Genomic DNA, 18,190 nt, shown 5'->3' on the forward strand with positions numbered 1-18,190 from the left:
CAAGACAAAGAAAATGAAATGGGGTGTAGAAAGAGGGCAAGCTAGGAGGGAAGGAGCAGTAGTGAAGCCTGGCCAGGAGTGAGGGTGGGCGGAGGTGCTGACCTCATAGGCCTTGCTCCATTCACTAGGTGGTGGGATATGAGTGAAGGAGAGTGTAACAAGTTCCTGTCCTTTTCTGAGGCACTTAAAGCCATATAAATTTCACAGGTCTCCACATAACCAGTAGGTGAGAGTTCAGGATGTATATATATGAACAAGAAACCAACCTTTTTCTTCTTCCCGAATAATCTCACCCATGAAATTACTTTGGTTGTGCAAAACATTTAAGGAAAGGATGGGAGGAGCTAGCTTAAGAATTAAAAGAGGAAGGCGACACCGGATTCTACTCCCATTCCACTTCTTAGTGGTCTAAAGAACAAGCTAAGGCTGTGCTGTGGTTTAGGGATAACTCCTTTGTGAGAGCACAAAATTGGGCGCAGTTGAAGCTGCAGTTCCCCCAGTATATTTTAAATGCTTCTGATGGACAGCTCTCAGTTTCATTTACTTCCTCTCCAACTCTGCTGCCTCAGATTAGGCTATCTTTGACTTGAACTATTGCAAAAATCTTTTGTTAAATTAACAATTGTACTCATTTTTGGAATAAGACATTCACATAGCTCAAAGTTCAAAAGATAAAAAGGTATAAAGATGCCCACCTCTCTAGCCCCCCAGGTCACATCTACACAAGGAATTAATCAGTTTCTTATAATTGGTCTAAGATATTAAGATATTTTATATATTTCTACATACACACAAATATTTATCTTTTTCCCTTTTTAATACAAACATAGCAACTGCACACTGTCCCGAACCTTTCTTCTTTAACCAGGTGTATGTACCTTGGAGAGTATTCTATTTCTCTACACAAAACCTTCCTAATTCTTTGTGATGGCTGCTTAGTATTTAATTGTATTCATGTAGTATAATTGTGGTAGGAGCCCTGGTGGCCCAATGGTTAAGTGCTAGGCTGCTAACCAAAAGGTAGGCGGCTGGAACCCACCAGCTGCTCCGAGGGAGAAAGTATAATTGTTGCTGTTGTGTGCCTTCAAGTAAAATCTGACTCATAGCGACCCTATAGGGCAGAATAGAACTGTCCCATAGGGTTTTCCTAGGCTGTAAACTTTACAGGAACAGATCACCACATCTTTTCTCCTGTGGAGAACCACCGACCTTTTGGTTAGCAATCAAGCACTTAACCACTGCATCACAGGGCTCCTTGTAGTGTACTGTAATCAGTCTTTTATTAAAAGACTGGTGGTTTCCAGTCTTCTGATATTATAAACAATATGGCTATAAGTAACTTCACATCTAAGTTACTTTAAATATGTGCAACTACATCCATAGGATAAATTCCTAAAAGCAGAATTGCTTGATCAAAGTTTAGGTGCACTTGTAATTTTGATTGATAGGCAATAATCTCTTAACTGATCTGTTTCTCTGCCTCTAATCTTTATCAGATGACTTTCTAAAGAACAGAGCTGACACTATTGATCCCTTGCTTAATTTTGATGACTGAGTGGTATACATTGAATATTTAAAAACCGTTTAAGTTAATAATAATCCTTAAAAAAGAGAAAGATGAAAAAGCAACAACTACTCCTTGGGAGTACACCACTTATACACCCCTGGGGCTGACTAGGGACTCACTCCTAATTAACCATTTATCCTGCCTTGCCAGTATGAGTTGTAATTCAGAATACTACCTATACAGCCCTAACTGAGGGGAGGTTCTATAGAGAAAAATATCAGCTAGTAAATGTGAAAAGAATGACAGAATTAGAAAAAAGTCACTATTTTGCAACCCCTAAAGAAATAACATAGGAAACAAACACCAATGGATGAAATCACTAAATGAAAGGTTGTTGGGAACTTTAAAACGGATTGATCAGGGTTTCACTGCCTAGGCCCACTCATCATTGAAAATAGACCAACCAGCCATTGTTTGCTGCCTGACATGAGGCAACATAAAGCACACAGCACAACTTATGGAGTATTCTTATCCACAAAGTTGGATGGAAATACAGGGGTTAGAGGAATGAGTTCAATGACATGCAAGCAAATACTCAAATCCAGAATGTGGGACATTTTATATGACAATTGACTAGGTTTCTGCAATGTCAATTTTAAAGGAAAAAAAGGGTAAGGGGACTGCCTTTTATTATGAGAAATTTAAGAGACATAATAATCAAATGTATGTGAAATTGTCTGGACCCTGATTCAAACAAATCAACTGTTAAAAGCCATTTTTGAGATAATCAAAGGAATTTGATTATGGATTAGACAATACTAACAAAGTATTATTAATTGTGATATTATTATATAAAATGTCCCTATTTTTTGGAGACACATACTGAAGTTTGTAGGGATGAAATGACATGTCTGAGATTTGCTTTAAAATAACTTCAGCAAAGAAAGAGGAAATAAAAAGATAAAGCAAATCTTGATAGTTATCGTATCTGGTGGGGAAGGAATCTTTGTAAGGTGCACTCTAGTTTTGTGCTGTTTGAAATTTTTCAGTAACACACACACCCAAAATGGATGACTCTTATTTTTAGGCTAATCATATTGGTTAAACTCTCACAACGTAGCCCTAACCTATTTTTGCAGCTTTATCACTCTTCACATTGCCCTCAGTTCTATCCTCACCACACTACTTGATCTTTTGAAAATGGCCACTCAATTTAAGGCCTATTCTGCCTATTCAAGCTATTTCCTCTGCTGAGCTGCCGTTCCTTTTTTTTTTCCAACTGGGAAACTTCTTATTCTTCAAGGTCTAGGTCAGATGTTACCTGTGAAGTTTTCTCCAACCTTACAAGACCCAGTGGCATAATCCTTGGTTGCTTCCAAGGAATTTTGTTTATACTACTAGTAGAACAAAATACTACAGATACTATAGTACCACAGAAAATACTATAGATGTCATTACATATCTGTTCTCCACTATAAGTCCATGGTAAGTACTCTTTAAGGACATACACCATAATGTGAATCCAGACTGCCTGAGATCACAACCTGGTTTAGCTAGCCATGTTACCTTGGGCAAGTAATTTCTCTGTGCCTCAGATTTCTCACCTATAAAATCTTACTTCATAGAGTTGTACTAATCATTCTAAAGGGATAAGAAAAGGCTTAAAACAGTTTCTGACACACAAGAAGTACTCAAACAGTTGCTAAGCTACCACTTAGGATAGGACTCATATTTGCCCTTATATTCCTCTTTATATCAGTGTCTGGCACATAGATACTCAATAAATGATTGATGACTTGGATAGTTTTTAGTCTCCAAACTGATCTTCGCTTTGGCTCCAAAGCACTGGCATGAAGCTGGAGACACCTGAAAGAGTCTCCATAAAGGTTTGAGGTTGGTAGCAGCTGATAAGAAGGGTTTGGGGAGCCTAGCCCCCTAACTTACGTGGCTGTGATACTAAAAGAGATACAAAGGCAGCAGAATTGCTGAGTTTAGGGAGTATGTCATTTATTGACCCTGCGTCCCCACCCTTACTGGTCACTGCTCTTGACTCGGAGAACAACAGGTACAGAACTGCAAGGGATCATCCCCAGCTCTGTGATCACCAGATCCACGAGCTCTGGGGGGGTCACATCATAGACCAGATTCAACAACCGTAGGGATGGGTGGTTCTGCCAGTTAGCCAGGGCCACACGTTCTCCCCTCTCACACAGCAGATCATCGGGGTCATCTGCAATGGGAGGTATACCCATTCACGTCCTTTTAGAAAACAAGTTGCATTTTAACCTCCCCTCTCCCTCTCCAATCTTCTCAGGTCTGCTGGAAATTTCTTTCCTGCCCTCCAGGGCCTCCTTACCTAGCTCATTAGAGACAAAGGCATCAGTCTGCACACGCTCACAGAACTTGTATGTTTCACAGCAGACCAGCACTGGCACATTATGGGCTCGAGCCACTAGGGCCAGCTGTGCTGTCCCTACCCGTGACATCACAGACCCATTGGCCAGGAGTGCATGAGCTCCCAATAACACCTTAGAAACCTGTTTGTTTTAGAGAATGGGAAGGAGGAAGAAAAAATTTCATATGTAGTATACAATGCAGAATAAGGTTTCTCTCTTCTGCCCAGGCCAGCAATATCAACATATCTTAATGCTGGCTCTTCTTCTTTGAAAACACCTGACCACTGACCCATCAAACATTCCACAAGAAACCTAAACTCTGAAGTTACTTTTGTCCTGTTTCCTCTGGGTGGTTGCTAGTTTGATGTAACGTGCTTGCAATAGCTATGCTGTGCTAAAGCATATCATAGATGGTTTTCCTATTAAATATAAACGAGGTCTATATAATTCTAATATTTCTAGATAAGTATAACCTTCGGAAGGTGAGATTACGTCTATACTACTATACCCTTTTACTTTCAACTTTGGAGTCCGTTTCCCCTGCCCTCACCTCTGGGAGGACATAGGAAGCTGCAGGAATCAGCAGATAGGAGGCAGGGACCCCAGCACGGACCAGAAAATGCAGCGTATGCCTTCCCTCCAGCCGCGGCCGGCTGTCCACCACTACCACCCGAAACCGCCGGCCCTCAGCCCAAGCTTCCTGAAGAATTCGTGACACCAGAGATGAGCTGAAATGGAGAGGAGGATTCAGCTATAAATGCCACTAACTAATGCCCCGCCCATTCCCAAAGGGCGAGTGGGTAGTCCCTTCTTTCAGGTCATTCCACCCCCCAATTGTCCCAGTCATAGGGTCCCTTTCCAGTACCCTGCTCTGGACCATACCATCCATACACCAGGATCACATCTCCATTACTGATCTTCTTGTAAGCAAAGCGTGAAATTGCCTGAGCTGCAAGGACAATCTTCTCTTGCACATACCAATCAATAGCTACTTGAAGTTCTGACTTGGCCTAGAAATGAACACATATCTTCCTGATTATCACGCCAGATACTTGAACATGTGTATAATGATGGGCTCAAAGGTGGCACAAGCCAGACTGCCCAGCCACTTCCTTAACCCTTGACTGGGGCAGAATGGCTTTCATTGTCCTTCCCAGGGCAATTATCCTAAACACGTTTCTTAAGTCTACCCCCAGCTGCATGCCTTTCTCATTCCTCATACTCATCACCTCCTCTTCCCGCTTGGAACTGCTCACACCCGTGATCTCCTTGTTAAGGAACTTGATGGCGTTGTACATGCTCGCTGACAGGGGACGGCACTGCGTGAGGAAGCTACAACAACAATACCCTATGTTTGTGCAACTCTTTACAACTTACAAAGCTTTCACACTTAAAAAAATTTCTTTAGAAAGAAAACAGGACAAAAAAATGAAAATGGAATTAAAAGAATAAGAGATAAGGTACAAGACAATGATTGGGTGAAGCGGGAGTGGACTTGCAGTGGTTGTCCTTACCTGATGTAGGGTTTTAGTTTATTCACTAGATCCCTCGAGAGTTCTTCATTGGGAGGTGTCATATAATCCTGAATCACCTAGCGAACACACAAGTTGATCAACAAAATGCCCCAAATAAAGGTCTCTGGAAGGGGGCTGGGAATAAACCTCATGGAGGAAAATATTCTAAGGGTAGAGTCATTCCTTCTTTCCCCCAGAGATTACCTTGGGTAAGAGAAGCTGTGGTAGTGTTGGGGAAGGTGGGGCTGGATCATAAGAGGAAACAGGATGGGGCATACCTGCTGCAAGGCACGGAGCAGGGCAATACACCGGGCATTGGAGCCACTGACCAGGCCCTGGGAGTACCGCAGGCCGAGTTGCACGATGGCTGGGTGGATCACAGAGGATGGGATGCTGATGGGATGGCGGTGTCACACACTTTGCAAGGGAGCTTGAGCACCTACTGCCCACCTGCCCCTGATGAAAAGGAACTTTCTTCACTAGCACAGACTTCCCCATTTTTTCTGGAGTTTTGCCTTGAGTCCGTACTTCTCCCCACAGATCCAAACTCAAATTTCTAGTCACTTTCAACACTGAATTACTAAAACTCCTCAGACATAAAAATTATTACAATTTCCTAAGATCCTACCTCATATACTGGGTCAGAGAGTTTTGTCGGCTGTACTGGGGAAGGTGGGAGAAGAGACTGACTTTGGATCCATAATCCTTCCGTGTAGGAACCTTGACAAGACAAGGAAATAGGACCAATGATCCAGAATTTAAAACCATGGGATAAAGCTGGAAAGGAAATGAACTGCGAGACTACTTTGACCCAAATACCCATCCTTCTCGAGAGTTTTACTTCACCCTGAACGCCTTTCTTCCCTCTATTGCATCTCCCTAGGCTCTTTCTGGCCACATACCAAACCCACTTTCTACCTCTTGTCGCTCCGGTTTCTTAACAAGCCTTCTCAGAGGTGTGGGGTCATCGACCTGAGTGTGTTCAGGGAGTCGCTTCGCTCCTGAAAGATAATGATCATGTTCTCACAAAACTGTAGGTGATATTGGGTAGTCCGCTCTTAGGGGATATGGAGCATCTAGCAAAATAGGACTAAAAAAGCAGAGAAAAAATAGGGTAAAAGAAGGAATAGGTGTAGGATTGTGGTGGGTCAGGGGGGTGGTGGGATGGGATTTTGAGCTCTGGGTCTTAGGGAGGGGAGAGCTGTTTTACTCTGGGGAAGACTGAGCTAGCACAAGAATTAGGAGTAACAGACGTCTTGAAATCAAGATACCTGAGGGGGTTTCTCCAGGCGTGCTGGGACAGGCCTGAGGAGGTGGTCCTCCTGGTTCACCTTTCCTTGCCTGTTTCAGAGCTCGCTCTGCCTCCTGCTTGGCCCTCCGCTCAGCCCGAAGTTCAGCTTTACTCCGACCAGGTGGAACTTTCTCCCCAGGAGTGCCTAACTGTTTGGTGGGCCCTGGCAGTTCTCTGGTTGGGCTTACTAAACATAGAAAGAAGAGTTGCCCAAGCCCTAAGCAGACAACATCCATGCCCCAGTCAAAGCCTCACTCCCTGTTTATGTAAATCTCTTCTCCCTTCACATGCTCAATCCAACTTTTACCTGTCTCTCTCTCCTCTCTCCCACCACACTCCTCTACCAGCTCCACACCCCAGCCCTGTTAAATTCAGCCCAGCACCTTGACACCGGGCTGCAGATACAGTCCAGCCAGTTTCGGGTTCTGTCCCCTTTTCCTCCTTCCGTTTCTTCTTCTGTTGTTTCTTTTCCTTCCGAAGCTGCAGCTTCTCTTCTTGGGTCATCTCCCTCCCCCCTGCCTGAGACAGACATAGAATACTGCTCTTCCCCAACAATCCCAAAGGTGAATAAACACTATCGGATACTTACAAGATTACCACAAGGATAAATCCTTAATCCTCTCTAATTCCCACCCGCTCCCTGTTACAAGCTTACATGCCACAGGGATCGAAGTTTCTCCTCCAGAGTCACACTGTGAGGGCTGAACGAACTCAGTAACATCTCATTTTACCGAAATATATACTGAACGGGGATGGAGGTGGGGGCGGAATGAAGTTACCAGAACCTACTGAGTAGCAAGGGAGACCTTGACAGGTGGCTCAGGAGGGTACCCTCACTTACCCCAGGCCGAGAAGCAAGCTCCGCCTTCATCGCAGATCCCGAGTCTGCATCAGAAAACAGGGCGCAAAGTGAGCAGGAGGGGCTCCGCGAGGATTTGGGAGGGCTTGGCGCAGCCAGCTGGGTCGGCATGGGCACGGCTCTGCGGCCAGGCGGGGAGCTAGTCAGTGATTCGCTTGGGGACGCGCTGCGCGGCAGGATCAAAGGAAAGGCGGGGGCCGAAGAAAGGAGGGGTCGCCCACCCTTCTCCCAGGAACCAGCCGGTACAACAGCGCGGGGCTGCGCCCGAGGTTGTGGGGATCAGAATCCGGCTTGGCGCCGGAACCGGCCGACCCGGCCCAGAGACGCCTGACACTAGCTGTCCCGAGCCAGTCCGCTCGCGTATGTTTGTGCGCCAGAGCCTTCCACTCACCCTCGCGAACAGCCACAGCCACGGCAGCCATCACCCTTAGTCCTTGGCTCCGCCCCTTGCAGTCACTGGGCCTCCGCGGTGCCTGGCTCCGCTGTCGCTGGGATTACAGCGCCACCTGGGTAGGAGGCTGAGCCACCGACACTTTCGGTGCGCAGCCCCAAGCGGACTACAATCTCCGACGTGCACTGGGGCTCCGCTCAGGGCTACGGGTCGTGATGAGGGCCATCTCAAGTTTGGGCTCCCAGTTAAGATGGTTTCCTTACCCTTTACACTACACTTCCCAGCATGCCCGGGAGGCTGCGCCCCAGAGCGGACGTCCCACCTCCTATTTCAGGCCCCCCAAAATGGCGAGTGAGGTCGTGGGTACGCGCTGAGCAGCGAAGGCGAGCGTGCAAATCCTCTGCGGCCCTTCGTCTGGAACCCGGCGGGCCCTGCCGCCCGGAACATGCACTTTTCCATTCCTGAAACCGAGTCCCGCAGCGGGGACAGCGGCGGCTCCGCCTACGTGGTGAGGAGCGGCCGGCGCCGAGCCGGGCAGGGGCGGGGATAACGGGCCGGAGCCCTCCGGGAGCGGCCTCAGAGGCCTGGCCGCCAGCCTTCGGGCCTGGGCCTGGGTTACCGACTCCTGACGGCCTCTTAGGGAGCTTATCTCTCGTCTCGGATTCGTCCAGAGATCGCCCCGGCTCCTGTAGCTCCTTTGTTTGGCCTCCCCTGAATGGGCCGCGGCTGCTCTGGAGGGCGTCACTGACCTCCTGGGGAGGGAGTCTGCGGCAGGAGCGCCCGAGTTTCCCCCGGACCCGCCCTCCTGTTTTGGGACTTGGCCGGAGGGAAGACAAGCTAACTAAACCATGGAAGATTTCGGCGCCTTACTCAGAGTTGTGCCAGGCAGCTTCCGGCCGGGGCTCTCAAAGGGGTAGCCTACACCGGGACCCTAAAATGCTTGCCTGCTTTTGTGTCCGCAGGCCTATAATATTCACGTGAATGGAGTCCTGCATTGTCGGGTGCGCTACAGCCAGCTCCTGGGGCTGCACGAGCAGGTGGGACTAGCGCTCCAGCCTTGAGGCAGCTTCAAGCCCTTTCCTACACTCCGGCATCAGTGTCTCGGTTTTTTCTTCTCTTCGCTTTCCCTTAGGCTTTTGTTTCCTTTGATCACTGCCACAGCGGAGGATCCGGTGCTTTTATCTTATCTTCTGACATTTCCTTGAACCTCCCTAAGAAACTTAACGCCCCTGTGCTAATTGTTCCTCCTCCCCATACTCACATCCTCCTTCCTGCTTTTCTGTTTCCAGCCCGCTTTTCAGCCTTTGCCTGTGCACGGAAAAACCGACCCCCTCCTGACGGCCAAAGCACAGTCCTTCTGTCATCTGAGCGGCAACTTGAATTCTTTTCCCTGCTCACTCATTAATTTCCTTGTGTTCTTTGACCCATCTCAGTGTGTGTGGTTGTTCCAGTTATTGCCATGTATCTGTAATACCGTGTTTCTCTGCCTTCTTCACCAGATGGTGAACTCTGTAACTCAGTACAGAATCCTGGTTTACTGATAATTAGTTGTGCAACCCTGAACAAGTTACCTGTTTTTTTTTGGGGGGGGGGGGCTCAGTTTCTACAGCTGAAAAATGGATTAATTTATCTCCAAAGTCTTTTTAAGTTCTAAGATACTTTGTGAACATACTTAGCTACTATTTGTGCACTTAAATTTTCTTTATAAAGCCCTTTGCTTCCTGTCAGGGTTCAATGAGCAGAATCTTGCTAGATAATCAAGAAGCTCCCTAGGCCCTGGCCTCATACAAACCCTCCCTACTCTGTGGAGGGTCTGACTTGTTCACAGTAAGATAGGAAAGAATTTATGTCTCGAACAGAGAAAATGGTACCTCTGCCAAAGGAATTGTTTCCCAGATGATCAGAGTAGATGAGCAGAGACTGGGGGAAGGAAAAGGGAGCCCAAGAGAACATGATGGGTCTGAATTTCCTCTTTTCCTTTTCTATGTTTACGTGAAGGGTTATGTCTCTTTCTCTAAATAGCTCCGGAAGGAATATGGGGCCAATGTGCTTCCTGCATTCCCCCCAAAGAAGCTTTTCTCTCTGACACCTGCTGAGGTAGAACAGAGGAGGGAGCAGTTAGAGAAGTACATGCAAGCTGGTGAGTGGTTGAAGGGAATTTTAGGCTATGTTGAGCACTATGGGAAGACACTAAAAACACCTCGTTCTGTAGGTAGAAGGTCCAAATTCACTTCTCCATCTGGGGAGCCTTCTGTTTGATCTGTGATTTAATTAGCATAAGTGAATAGCGTGCAATTTGGGCACCAACATCTGTGAGAATGTTAGTATAACACTAAACATTCTTAAAGGACTTTAGATTGGTGGGGAAGACTTAATCTGTATCTGATGTGCTTTAGATTAACATCGTTGTTATTTCCCTAGTTCTATAGACTGGACCCAACTAGATGGCAGCCAAGGGTGGGGCAGGTGAAGAATTTATGCAAACAGTGAGTGAGGTGAGGCCAGCTGGGGGATGTGGCAGGTCACCATCAGCCCAGGAAATGGGGTCGGGGGGCACCTACCAAGAAGAGGACTGGGGGGAGCCAAGAGGGAGTCCTAAGTTACCGGAACATCATTCCATTGTCCCCACAGTTCGGCAAGACCCACTGCTTGGGAGCAGTGAAACCTTCAATAGTTTCCTGCGCCGAGCACAACAGGTAAGGCTTGGGTAAGACCAAGATATATAAGAGAAGGACCTTGCTGGAGGGCCATGACATTTTAATAAGGTAGCTACAAAGGAGTTACCTTTTTTAATGGAATGAGGCTTCTGCTGTACCTGTTTTAAATTCAGTTCCTTTGGTCTTCATTTCCTGCTATTCCATGGGTCTTAGAGACTTTTTCTAGGAGCTCAGGAGGTACCAGTGGGACACTTTCTTCCCCTCAAGAGTGCTTTGTCACTGACATATGACAAGGATGAAATTAAGGAAACCCAGCCTGTATTTAAGCAGTTAAAACGAAGACACCAGAGGGACTTAGAAATAAGAGAATTGAGGATGGGTAAGAGCTGGCCCCTAGGCCAGCTAACAGAGCGGTGCCTTCCATCCTCACATCTGCTCACAACAGGAGACACAGCAGGTCCCCACAGAAGAGGTCTCCTTGGAAGTGCTGCTCAGCAACGGGCAGAAAGTTCTGGTCAATGTGCTAACTTCAGATCAAACCGAGGATGTCTTGGAGGTGAGGTCCTTAGTCTGTACTGCTCCTTCCCCTTCCCCTGCAGGGCCCCAGGCTTGGGGGTGATTGGAATCAGCCTGTGTAAGCTGTACTTCCTATCTCTGTCCACAGGCTGTGGCTGCAAAGCTGGATCTTCCAGACGACTTGATTGGATACTTTAGTCTCTTTCTAGTTCGAGAAAAAGAGGATGGAGTCTTTTCTTGTGAGTTTCTCCGGACTTTACTGGTTCTCTGTTTCCGGTAGTGAGTTCATCTCCCCGTTAACTTGGAGACCAGAGTGTGCCATTTCCTTAGAACTTTTCTCCTGATTTCCCTTCCCCTGAGTCTCAAGACATTTTTCTTTTCATTTTTTTTTTCACGCATAGTTGTACGGAAGTTGCAAGAGTTTGAGCTCCCTTATGTGTCTGTTACCAGTCTACGGAGTCAAGAGTATAAGATCGTGCTAAGGAAAAGGTCAGGGCTGTGCTTGGAGCAGGGAGAGGGTGCTGGGTTGAATTATTGGACCACATATTGAGACAGAATAATCTGGACAAGTGGGTAGAACTGGGTGTTTCTAAAAGGCCTCCTAAGCTTCCTCCCACTGTACCACCTTATAGTTCCAGATTGCTCCTGTTCTGTTTTGTTCCTATTTTCCATTATTCCTCTTTCCTCACCCCAGTTTAGCCCCATTACCCCTTTCCACCCCTTGACCTCACAGTTATTGGGACTCTGCCTATGATGACGATGTCATGGAGAACCGGGTGGGCCTCAACCTGCTTTACGCTCAGGTGAGCTTGTAGCTGCCTTAGAATCCCTCCCCTGAAAATGACTGTGGTGTCCCACTCTCCAAGAAAACTCCCTTCATGTCTTTGCTCCCAGTTCATGGGGAAGTTCCTAGAATACTATCAGGGCACCTGACACAGCCCCTACTGTCCTGCTATATAAGCTGGTAAGATCAAGGACTCACTGCAAAGAGGCTGGACGGAGGTGACTTTACATGCTTTCCTCAGATCTCTGACTGGGAGTCCCCACTCCTCCATTCCTTGTGTCCACTGTAGACAGTATCAGATATTGAGCGTGGGTGGATTCTGGTCACCAAGGAGCAGCACCGGCAGCTCAAGTCTCTGCAAGAGAAGGTCTCCAAGAAGGAGGTGAGCCCAGCTTAGCTACTTTCCTGTCTCCATCCAAGGGACTGCTTTCTCTAAGCTACCCCACTCCCCCTCCCTGACCTGCCCCATGGGGTGGCTGCATTTCAGTTTCTACGGCTGGCCCAGACATTGCGGCACTATGGCTACCTACGCTTCGATGCCTGTGTGGCCGACTTTCCAGAAAAGGACTGTCCCGTGGTGGTGAGCGCAGGCAACAGTGAGCTCAGCCTCCAGCTCCGCCTGCCTGGCCAGCAACTCCGCGAAGGTTCCTTCCGGGTCACCCGCATGCGGTGTTGGCGGGTTACCTCCTCTGTGAGTTGGGGCAGAGGGGGAGAGCCTGTAGGGAGGGGCCTGACTGACCTGGAGCTTCAGGAATGGGCTGCAAGGGTCAGGAAGGGAGGCAGGTAGGTCAGAAAGAACTCAACCTAATTCCCCTAACTCCCAGGTGCCACTGCCCAGTGGAGGCACCAGCAGCCCAGGCCGGGGCCGGGGTGAGGTGCGCCTGGAACTGGCTTTCGAATACCTCATGAGCAAGGATCGACTACAGTGGGTCACCATCACCAGTCCCCAGGTGTGAGCCTACCCTCAGGCCTCCTCTGGAGCACACTGCACTGTCTGCCTTGGATACCCAAGTCAAGGGCTTTCAGGACTCCATGTGATGGGAGCCCTTGTCTTTGGGGTACTGGGTTAGGATGACCACTGTTTAGGCTGAGCTGTTTTCTTGCCCCAGGCTATCATGATGAGCATCTGCTTGCAGTCCATGGTAGATGAACTGATGGTGAAGAAGTCTGGTGGCAGTATCAGGAAGGTAAGAAGCAAGTGTGTAGACTAAGCAGCTGAGTGGTTGTGCTCTCCCTTACTGTCCTGGGTATGAGGCTTCTCTGGAGAGGAAGGGAAAGGGTTGGGATTCTAAAGGGAGTGATCCCATCCTCATCAGCACCTCCTGTCTCCATCCCAGATGCTCCGCCGGCGGGTCGGGGGTACCCTGAGGCACTCAGACAGTCAGCAAGCAGTGAAATCCCCACCGCTGCTTGTAAGTATTACTCACTGGTCAGTACCCAGGTTCCCAGCCTTGTTTCTACCTCCCCCAGTAAGGTCTCTGACATCTCTCTCTCTTCTTCCCCAGGAGTCACCTGATGCCACCCGGGAGTCCATGGCCAAACTCTCAGTGAGTTTCCTACAAATGTTGGTGAGGTTGGTGTTTGATGGGGACCTCCAGGAGGCTCAAGCTCTCTGACCCCTACCTGCCTTTGTTACAGAGCAAACTGAGTGCTGTGAGCTTGCGGGGGATTGGCAGTCCCAGCACAGATGCCAGTGCCGGTGACGTTCACGGCAATTTCGCCTTCGAGGGCATTGGAGATGAGGATCTGTAATCTCCACAGCTTGGGAGTCTACCCCAGAGGAATATACAGAAACTTGCCCTGTGCCTGTGTACCCCCAAGCTGGGGGTCTTTTCCTTCCTACCTTTCCTTTTCTCCCCTCGGCCAGAGGCTGCCTAACCTGCCTTCTCTTCCCCCTGGGCTGGCTGTACAAAGGACTGCCCCCTTTCTCTTTTCCAAGCTGGCCCTCGATGCCAAATTAGCGTTTAGTATTTTGCACACTATCCAAGGGACCATGGCCTCCTGCCTCGGGAACCACAGCTCTCCCTGGCTGCTTCTGGCTTCTCGGGGCGATGGGCCGAGGGGATGGGCAGAGGTCTATGTATGGTCTGGCCCAGCTCCCAATCATTAAACTCAGCCTGATTGCTGCCTATCTCTGGTTCCCTCTCACTGCCCCTGCTCCCCCCACCATCACAGCAGGGACTGCTGTGCTTGCCAGTGCTAACTCAGCATACACATGGCTTTGTTAGTGTTTCCTTTATTATAAAGCACTGAAATAAGTTAAATAAACAGATGGGAGCCTGGTCAGTCCCCCAGCCAGTCCCTCCACAGCTCCTGGAAGCAGTGGAGGTAAATACAGGGCCCTTTTCACTGAGCTCTTGAAGTGCACCAGTCAAGGCAAAGCCCCTGGTCCACATGGGCCCCCCACCCATCGGGTTTGGGCTGGTCCATATAGTGCTTAGGTTAGTCTGTGTGGAGCCCCTGGCCAGCGGGGGAGGAAGGAGGTGGCAGCTTCTGATCAGTCTGTATAAAACATACAGGAGGGTCACGGCTAACCCTTAGGGCCCTGGACAAGAACCTAGCTCAGGGTGAGTCTGTGTGAAGAGTCCGGCTACCAGCAGCGCCCAGGGCTGTTGGACCCCGAGAGCTCAAAACTGGGGGTGGGCTATGAGGTGGGACCCAGCTCTCAGAGGCAGAGAGGCCCGGCCCTCCTGCTGCACCATGGTCATGCACCTTCTGGTGGCGCTTGTAGTTGTCCCAGTGGCCTGTGGTGTAGGCGCAGGTGGCACAGCGGAAGGGCTTCTCGCCTGTGTGCCGCAGCATGTGGCGTTTGAGGTTCATGCTCTGATTGCAGCTGTAGTTGCAAAGGCTACACCGAAAAGGTTTGTCACCCGAGTGGATGCGACCATGACGCTTGAGGTTGGCCAGGTTGCCACAGGCATAGGGGCAGAGGGGGCACTTGTAGGGCTTCTCTCCTGTGTGGACGCGCTGATGCCGTTTCAGGTTATCCAAGTGAGCAGAGGCATAGGGGCAGCGGGCACAACGGAAAGGCTTCTCACCGCTGTGTGTCTTCATGTGCCGGGCCAGGTGGTTGGGATAGTGAGTGGCAAAGGGGCAGAGGCTACAGGCAAAGCCTTTGTCATTGGGACCCTGGGGTCCCCCACTGGCACCCCCTCCAGCCTCTCCTCGCATACAGCGCCCACACATGGCAGGTCCCAGCCGACTGCCCTCACTCTCCTCCAGCTCTTGTCCACAGCCCCGGCAGGTCCAAGGGAACAGCAGCTCTGGCAGTGGTTCTGATCCAGTCCCACACAGGCCCTCCCCTTCTCCCCTCAGCTGCCCACAGTCTGGCAGGAAACTGGCACCACCTGGTGGCACATGGAGGCTCAAATCTGGAAGGAGCAGAGCATCTGTGGGAGCAGTGAAACCTGGGCTATGAATCCAAGTATCCCTAGGGCCACCCACCCCTGCCCCAGGTTCTTTGGCCGTTGGCTTTTTACCTTCAGGTCGCTGGGGCACTGCCCCCTCCTGCTCTGTGGGACTGGGAGGCCGGGTTGGTCGTGGGGCACAGCAGCGGAAGCCACAGGTCGGGCAGGGAGGAGTGGGGGGCCCTGCATGGGTGCGCTGATGCCGCCTCAGGTTGCCCAGGCTGCTGCAGGCAAAGGGGCAGTGGGGACAGCGGTAGGGCTTCTCGCCAGTGTGGGTGCGAGTATGCCGCGTCAGGTTGACGAGCTGGGCTGAGGCGTAGGGGCAGCGGCCACAGCGGAACGGCTTCTCCCCACTGTGTGTCTGCATATGCCGCTTCAGGTGGCTCGAGTAGTGGGACACGAAGGCGCAGAGGCGGCATGAGTACAGTAGCCGTGGGGGCAGCGGGGGCCCCCCACCCGGTCCTCCTGCCCCACAACACGGCCCCTCACCTGTCGGCCCCCCACACAGCTGGCAGGCTGGGCCTGGCCTCTCACCCCTGGCCTCCCCTGGACCCCTGGCTGGCTCCTCAACTTCACTCTCGGCACTTAGTGCCCGGCCGCCCCCAGACTCGTCGTCACTCAGCCCGTAGGGAAGCCCAGGCCTGGCCCCCAGAGAGTCTCCTGGTGAGACAGAGATGAGAAGAGACATCACCACGGGGTAAGACCAGGCTCCAGTTCTCCACTTGTCACCTGTGGTCTATCCCACTTGCCTGTCGCCACCCTTCTTTTAGCTTCAATGACCCCTTAAGTTTCCTCTTAGAGATACAGGTCTCACCTGCAGCAATTATAGGAAACATGAATTATTGTCTTCTGAGTTTGACCTAATCTAACAGCTGTAAGGTTGAGCTGTACCTAGTTTTACTGAATGGAAAAAGGGTTTAGGGCTTGGCTCGAAGTGGACAATAGACTGAAATGAATCAATGATGTGATTGATTCTTGGGATAAGAAGTAAAAACGCAAAAGGCAGAGACCGGAGACCTTTTTCTAAGCTCTAGCAAAGCCCCTTTTAGTATGGAGCTAATTACAAAATCAAACACTGAATCTCAAGTGTAAGGCAGAAGTTGGAGGGAGGTTGAAAAAAAAAAGAGTAGGGGATGTAATACCACTTCTAAGCTTAAAGGATGGATTCTTATTGACAAGAATTCCCTCAATGATGTTCAAAAGCATCCTTCCTGGGTGAGTAGGTATAAACCTGAAAAAACCCAATGCCACTGAGTTGGTTCCGACTCATAGTGACACTGTATGACAGAGTAGAACTGCCCCATAGGGTTTCCAAGGTGTGCCTGGTGGATTCAAACTGCTGACCTTTATGGTTAGCAGCGGTAGCTCTTAACCACTACCCCACTAGGGTTTCCAAGTGGGTAGGTAGTAAAGCAAATTAGAATGCAGTGATCCAAAGATCAGAGGAAAGAATTGAATATAGGAGAGTTGACTTACAGAGACGAAAACCTCAATACAAAAAGTTTATGCTGCAGGTGAAAGGAGCCTAGATTAAACATACATACTATCAGAGAAACTGCTTTCCTGAACCTCGGAGAGCAGACACACAGGAATAGGCTAAGAAGCGGGGCAAGGTTATTAAAAGGGCATTTACTTCTAACCAGTTGCTCCATGTGATTTACCGAGTCCTATTCAACCCACCTTTGGGTCAGGCCCCAGAACTTAACTAAGCTAGAGTGTAGAAGACCAGAGAACCTCAACAAAGTGATAGAGCTAATTAGAACATTCGCCAAATGAAGAAACGTAGCTCTAATCTAAACTAAACCAGCCCTAGGTTGTGGCAGGAAATGGTGTTTCGTACACTGGCACTAAACCTGCCTCCTGAAGGGCTGGGGTCCCGGGGACCACCAATCCTTAACCAAGTCCCCCAAACCCACCTTCAGAGTCTCTGTCAAAGCCCATGAGTTGATCGCTGTTGCCGTCATCTTCCTCCTCTTCCTCTTCCTCTTCCTCCTCAAACTCCAGATCCTGGCCTAGTAGCAAATCACTCTCCAACACCAGGGCGCCAGGTCCTTCCTCGAGGGAGTCTTCAGTATCCACTGAAGAGGGGAGGGGGCTTGTGGATTCTCCCTCAGGAGCCGTGCCCATCAACCGCACCACCGGGAACCGGCCCTCGTGGACCGCACTTCCCATACTCGCTGACCCTCCTGGTCCCCTTAGTACCTCGCTAAGAAGCTAGGAGTCCAGAGTGCCCACCCCATCCCTCAGGAGTCCTCCTCCACCCCCACCTGAACCCACCCCACTGACCCCACCCCCGCTCCTCCCCCCTCGCGATCCCTGACCCCTGACCTTTGACCCCCTCACATTTCACGGGCTGCGGGTGGCTTTGCTTCCTTCGGGGCATGGTGACCGGCTCCAGCCCGACGCGCCTCCGGCCTGCGGCCTGCGGCCCCGCCCCTCCCAGCTCGGCCCACCCTCCGTCCCTCCCTCTCAGGGCCCGCGGGCCGTCCTCATGCAGCGACGCGGGACCTGGGCAGCCCCCGGCCCTGGCCCCGGCGCCCAGCTCAGGCCGCTCCCGCCGCCGCTTCCATTCATGGAGCCCCCTACCCCCCTACGGAGACCAGCTGGTACCTCCGCACTCGCTTCCGCTTCCGCTGCCGCAGAGCTACACGGGACGCGTAGTCACCAAAAGCAGAAGCGGCAACTGCTGCCACAGCGTGACCAGGAAGTAATTGTGACGCAAGAAAGCGGGCGAGCCAATCAGGAGTCAGCCAGAAACCGGGCCGGCGAGTAGAGCAAGAAAGACGCTGGCCCAGGTTTCAGTGTTGGGCGCCACCAAAGCGGTCCTTGGCCGCTCCGGGGAGGAACGGGGAACTTATTCCTGACTCC

The 18,190-nt window shown here is 50.2% G+C and overlaps 3 protein-coding genes across 7 annotated transcripts; 1 reads left to right on the plus strand and 2 right to left on the minus strand.

The window, feature by feature from the left end:
* Nucleotides 1–3,489: 3,489 nt before the first annotated feature.
* Nucleotides 3,490–8,227, minus strand: EIF2B4 (eukaryotic translation initiation factor 2B subunit delta). 2 transcript variants are annotated; one of them, XM_003411941.4, is made up of 13 exons: nt 7,959–8,227; nt 7,550–7,593; nt 7,092–7,227; nt 6,689–6,895; nt 6,336–6,418; nt 6,046–6,137; nt 5,696–5,810; nt 5,418–5,494; nt 5,133–5,235; nt 4,786–4,913; nt 4,454–4,631; nt 3,864–4,044; nt 3,490–3,737 (listed from the first exon to the last, which is right to left on the minus strand). In XM_003411941.4, the coding sequence occupies exons 1-13, from the start codon at nt 7,987–7,989 to the stop codon at nt 3,538–3,540; spliced, it is 1,575 nt and encodes a 524-aa protein (XP_003411989.1). In that variant the 5' UTR covers nt 7,990–8,227; the 3' UTR covers nt 3,490–3,537. The 2 variants fall into 2 exon arrangements, with proteins under 2 accessions (XP_003411989.1, XP_010590296.1); XM_010591994.3 differs by lacking the exon at nt 7,959–8,227 and having other exon boundaries at nt 7,550–7,944.
* Nucleotides 8,228–8,287: 60 nt separating this feature from the next.
* SNX17 (sorting nexin 17) lies at nt 8,288–13,667 on the plus strand. The gene is made up of 15 exons (XM_003411943.4): nt 8,288–8,466; nt 8,921–8,995; nt 9,981–10,098; nt 10,590–10,654; nt 11,061–11,171; nt 11,280–11,370; nt 11,533–11,620; nt 11,865–11,934; nt 12,205–12,297; nt 12,403–12,606; nt 12,740–12,865; nt 13,025–13,102; nt 13,253–13,327; nt 13,421–13,462; nt 13,554–13,667. Exons 1-15 carry the CDS (start codon nt 8,404–8,406, stop codon nt 13,665–13,667), a joined length of 1,413 nt encoding a protein of 470 aa, XP_003411991.1. The 5' UTR covers nt 8,288–8,403.
* ZNF513 (zinc finger protein 513) lies at nt 11,533–17,795 on the minus strand. Of its 4 annotated transcripts, none has more exons than XM_010591995.3 (4): nt 17,666–17,795; nt 17,239–17,400; nt 15,395–15,982; nt 11,533–15,304 (listed from the first exon to the last, which is right to left on the minus strand). In XM_010591995.3, exons 1-4 carry the CDS (start codon nt 17,703–17,705, stop codon nt 14,478–14,480), a joined length of 1,617 nt encoding a protein of 538 aa, XP_010590297.1. In that variant the 5' UTR covers nt 17,706–17,795; the 3' UTR covers nt 11,533–14,477. The 4 variants fall into 4 exon arrangements, with proteins under 4 accessions (XP_010590297.1, XP_003411892.1, XP_023406310.1 ...); XM_003411844.3 differs by having other exon boundaries at nt 17,651–17,782; XM_023550542.2 differs by lacking the exon at nt 17,666–17,795 and adding an exon at nt 17,525–17,579.
* Nucleotides 17,796–18,190: the final 395 nt, after the last annotated feature.

The sequence above is a fragment of the Loxodonta africana genome, chromosome 12 (genome assembly GCF_030014295.1).
Source record: "Loxodonta africana isolate mLoxAfr1 chromosome 12, mLoxAfr1.hap2, whole genome shotgun sequence".
Lineage (NCBI taxonomy): Eukaryota > Metazoa > Chordata > Mammalia > Proboscidea > Elephantidae > Loxodonta > Loxodonta africana.

Excerpts from the sequence above, each read along its gene's own strand:
- EIF2B4 (XM_010591994.3), bottom strand. The coding sequence starts at position 7,678 with ATGCCGACCCAGCTGGCTGCGCCAAGCCCTCCCAAATCCTCGCGGAGC. Across the intron at positions 4,914-5,132 it reads GTTCCAAGCGGGAAGAGGAG|GCCAAGTCAGAACTTCAAGT; the intron begins GTGATGAGTATG and ends GTTCATTTCTAG. Across the intron at positions 4,632-4,785 it reads GTGATCCTGGTGTATGGATG|CTCATCTCTGGTGTCACGAA; the intron begins GTATGGTCCAGA and ends TCTCCATTTCAG.
- SNX17 (XM_003411943.4), top strand. The coding sequence starts at position 8,404 with ATGCACTTTTCCATTCCTGAAACCGAGTCCCGCAGCGGGGACAGCGGC. Across the intron at positions 10,099-10,589 it reads AGAGAAGTACATGCAAGCTG|TTCGGCAAGACCCACTGCTT; the intron begins GTGAGTGGTTGA and ends TTGTCCCCACAG. Across the intron at positions 11,371-11,532 it reads AGAGGATGGAGTCTTTTCTT|TTGTACGGAAGTTGCAAGAG; the intron begins GTGAGTTTCTCC and ends TTTCACGCATAG.
- ZNF513 (XM_023550541.2), bottom strand. The coding sequence starts at position 17,494 with ATGGGAAGTGCGGTCCACGAGGGCCGGTTCCCGGTGGTGCGGTTGATG. Across the intron at positions 15,983-17,238 it reads CTTTGACAGAGACTCTGAAG|GAGACTCTCTGGGGGCCAGG; the intron begins GTGGGTTTGGGG and ends CTGTCTCACCAG. Across the intron at positions 15,305-15,394 it reads AGTGCCCCAGCGACCTGAAG|ATGCTCTGCTCCTTCCAGAT; the intron begins GTAAAAAGCCAA and ends CTGCTCCCACAG.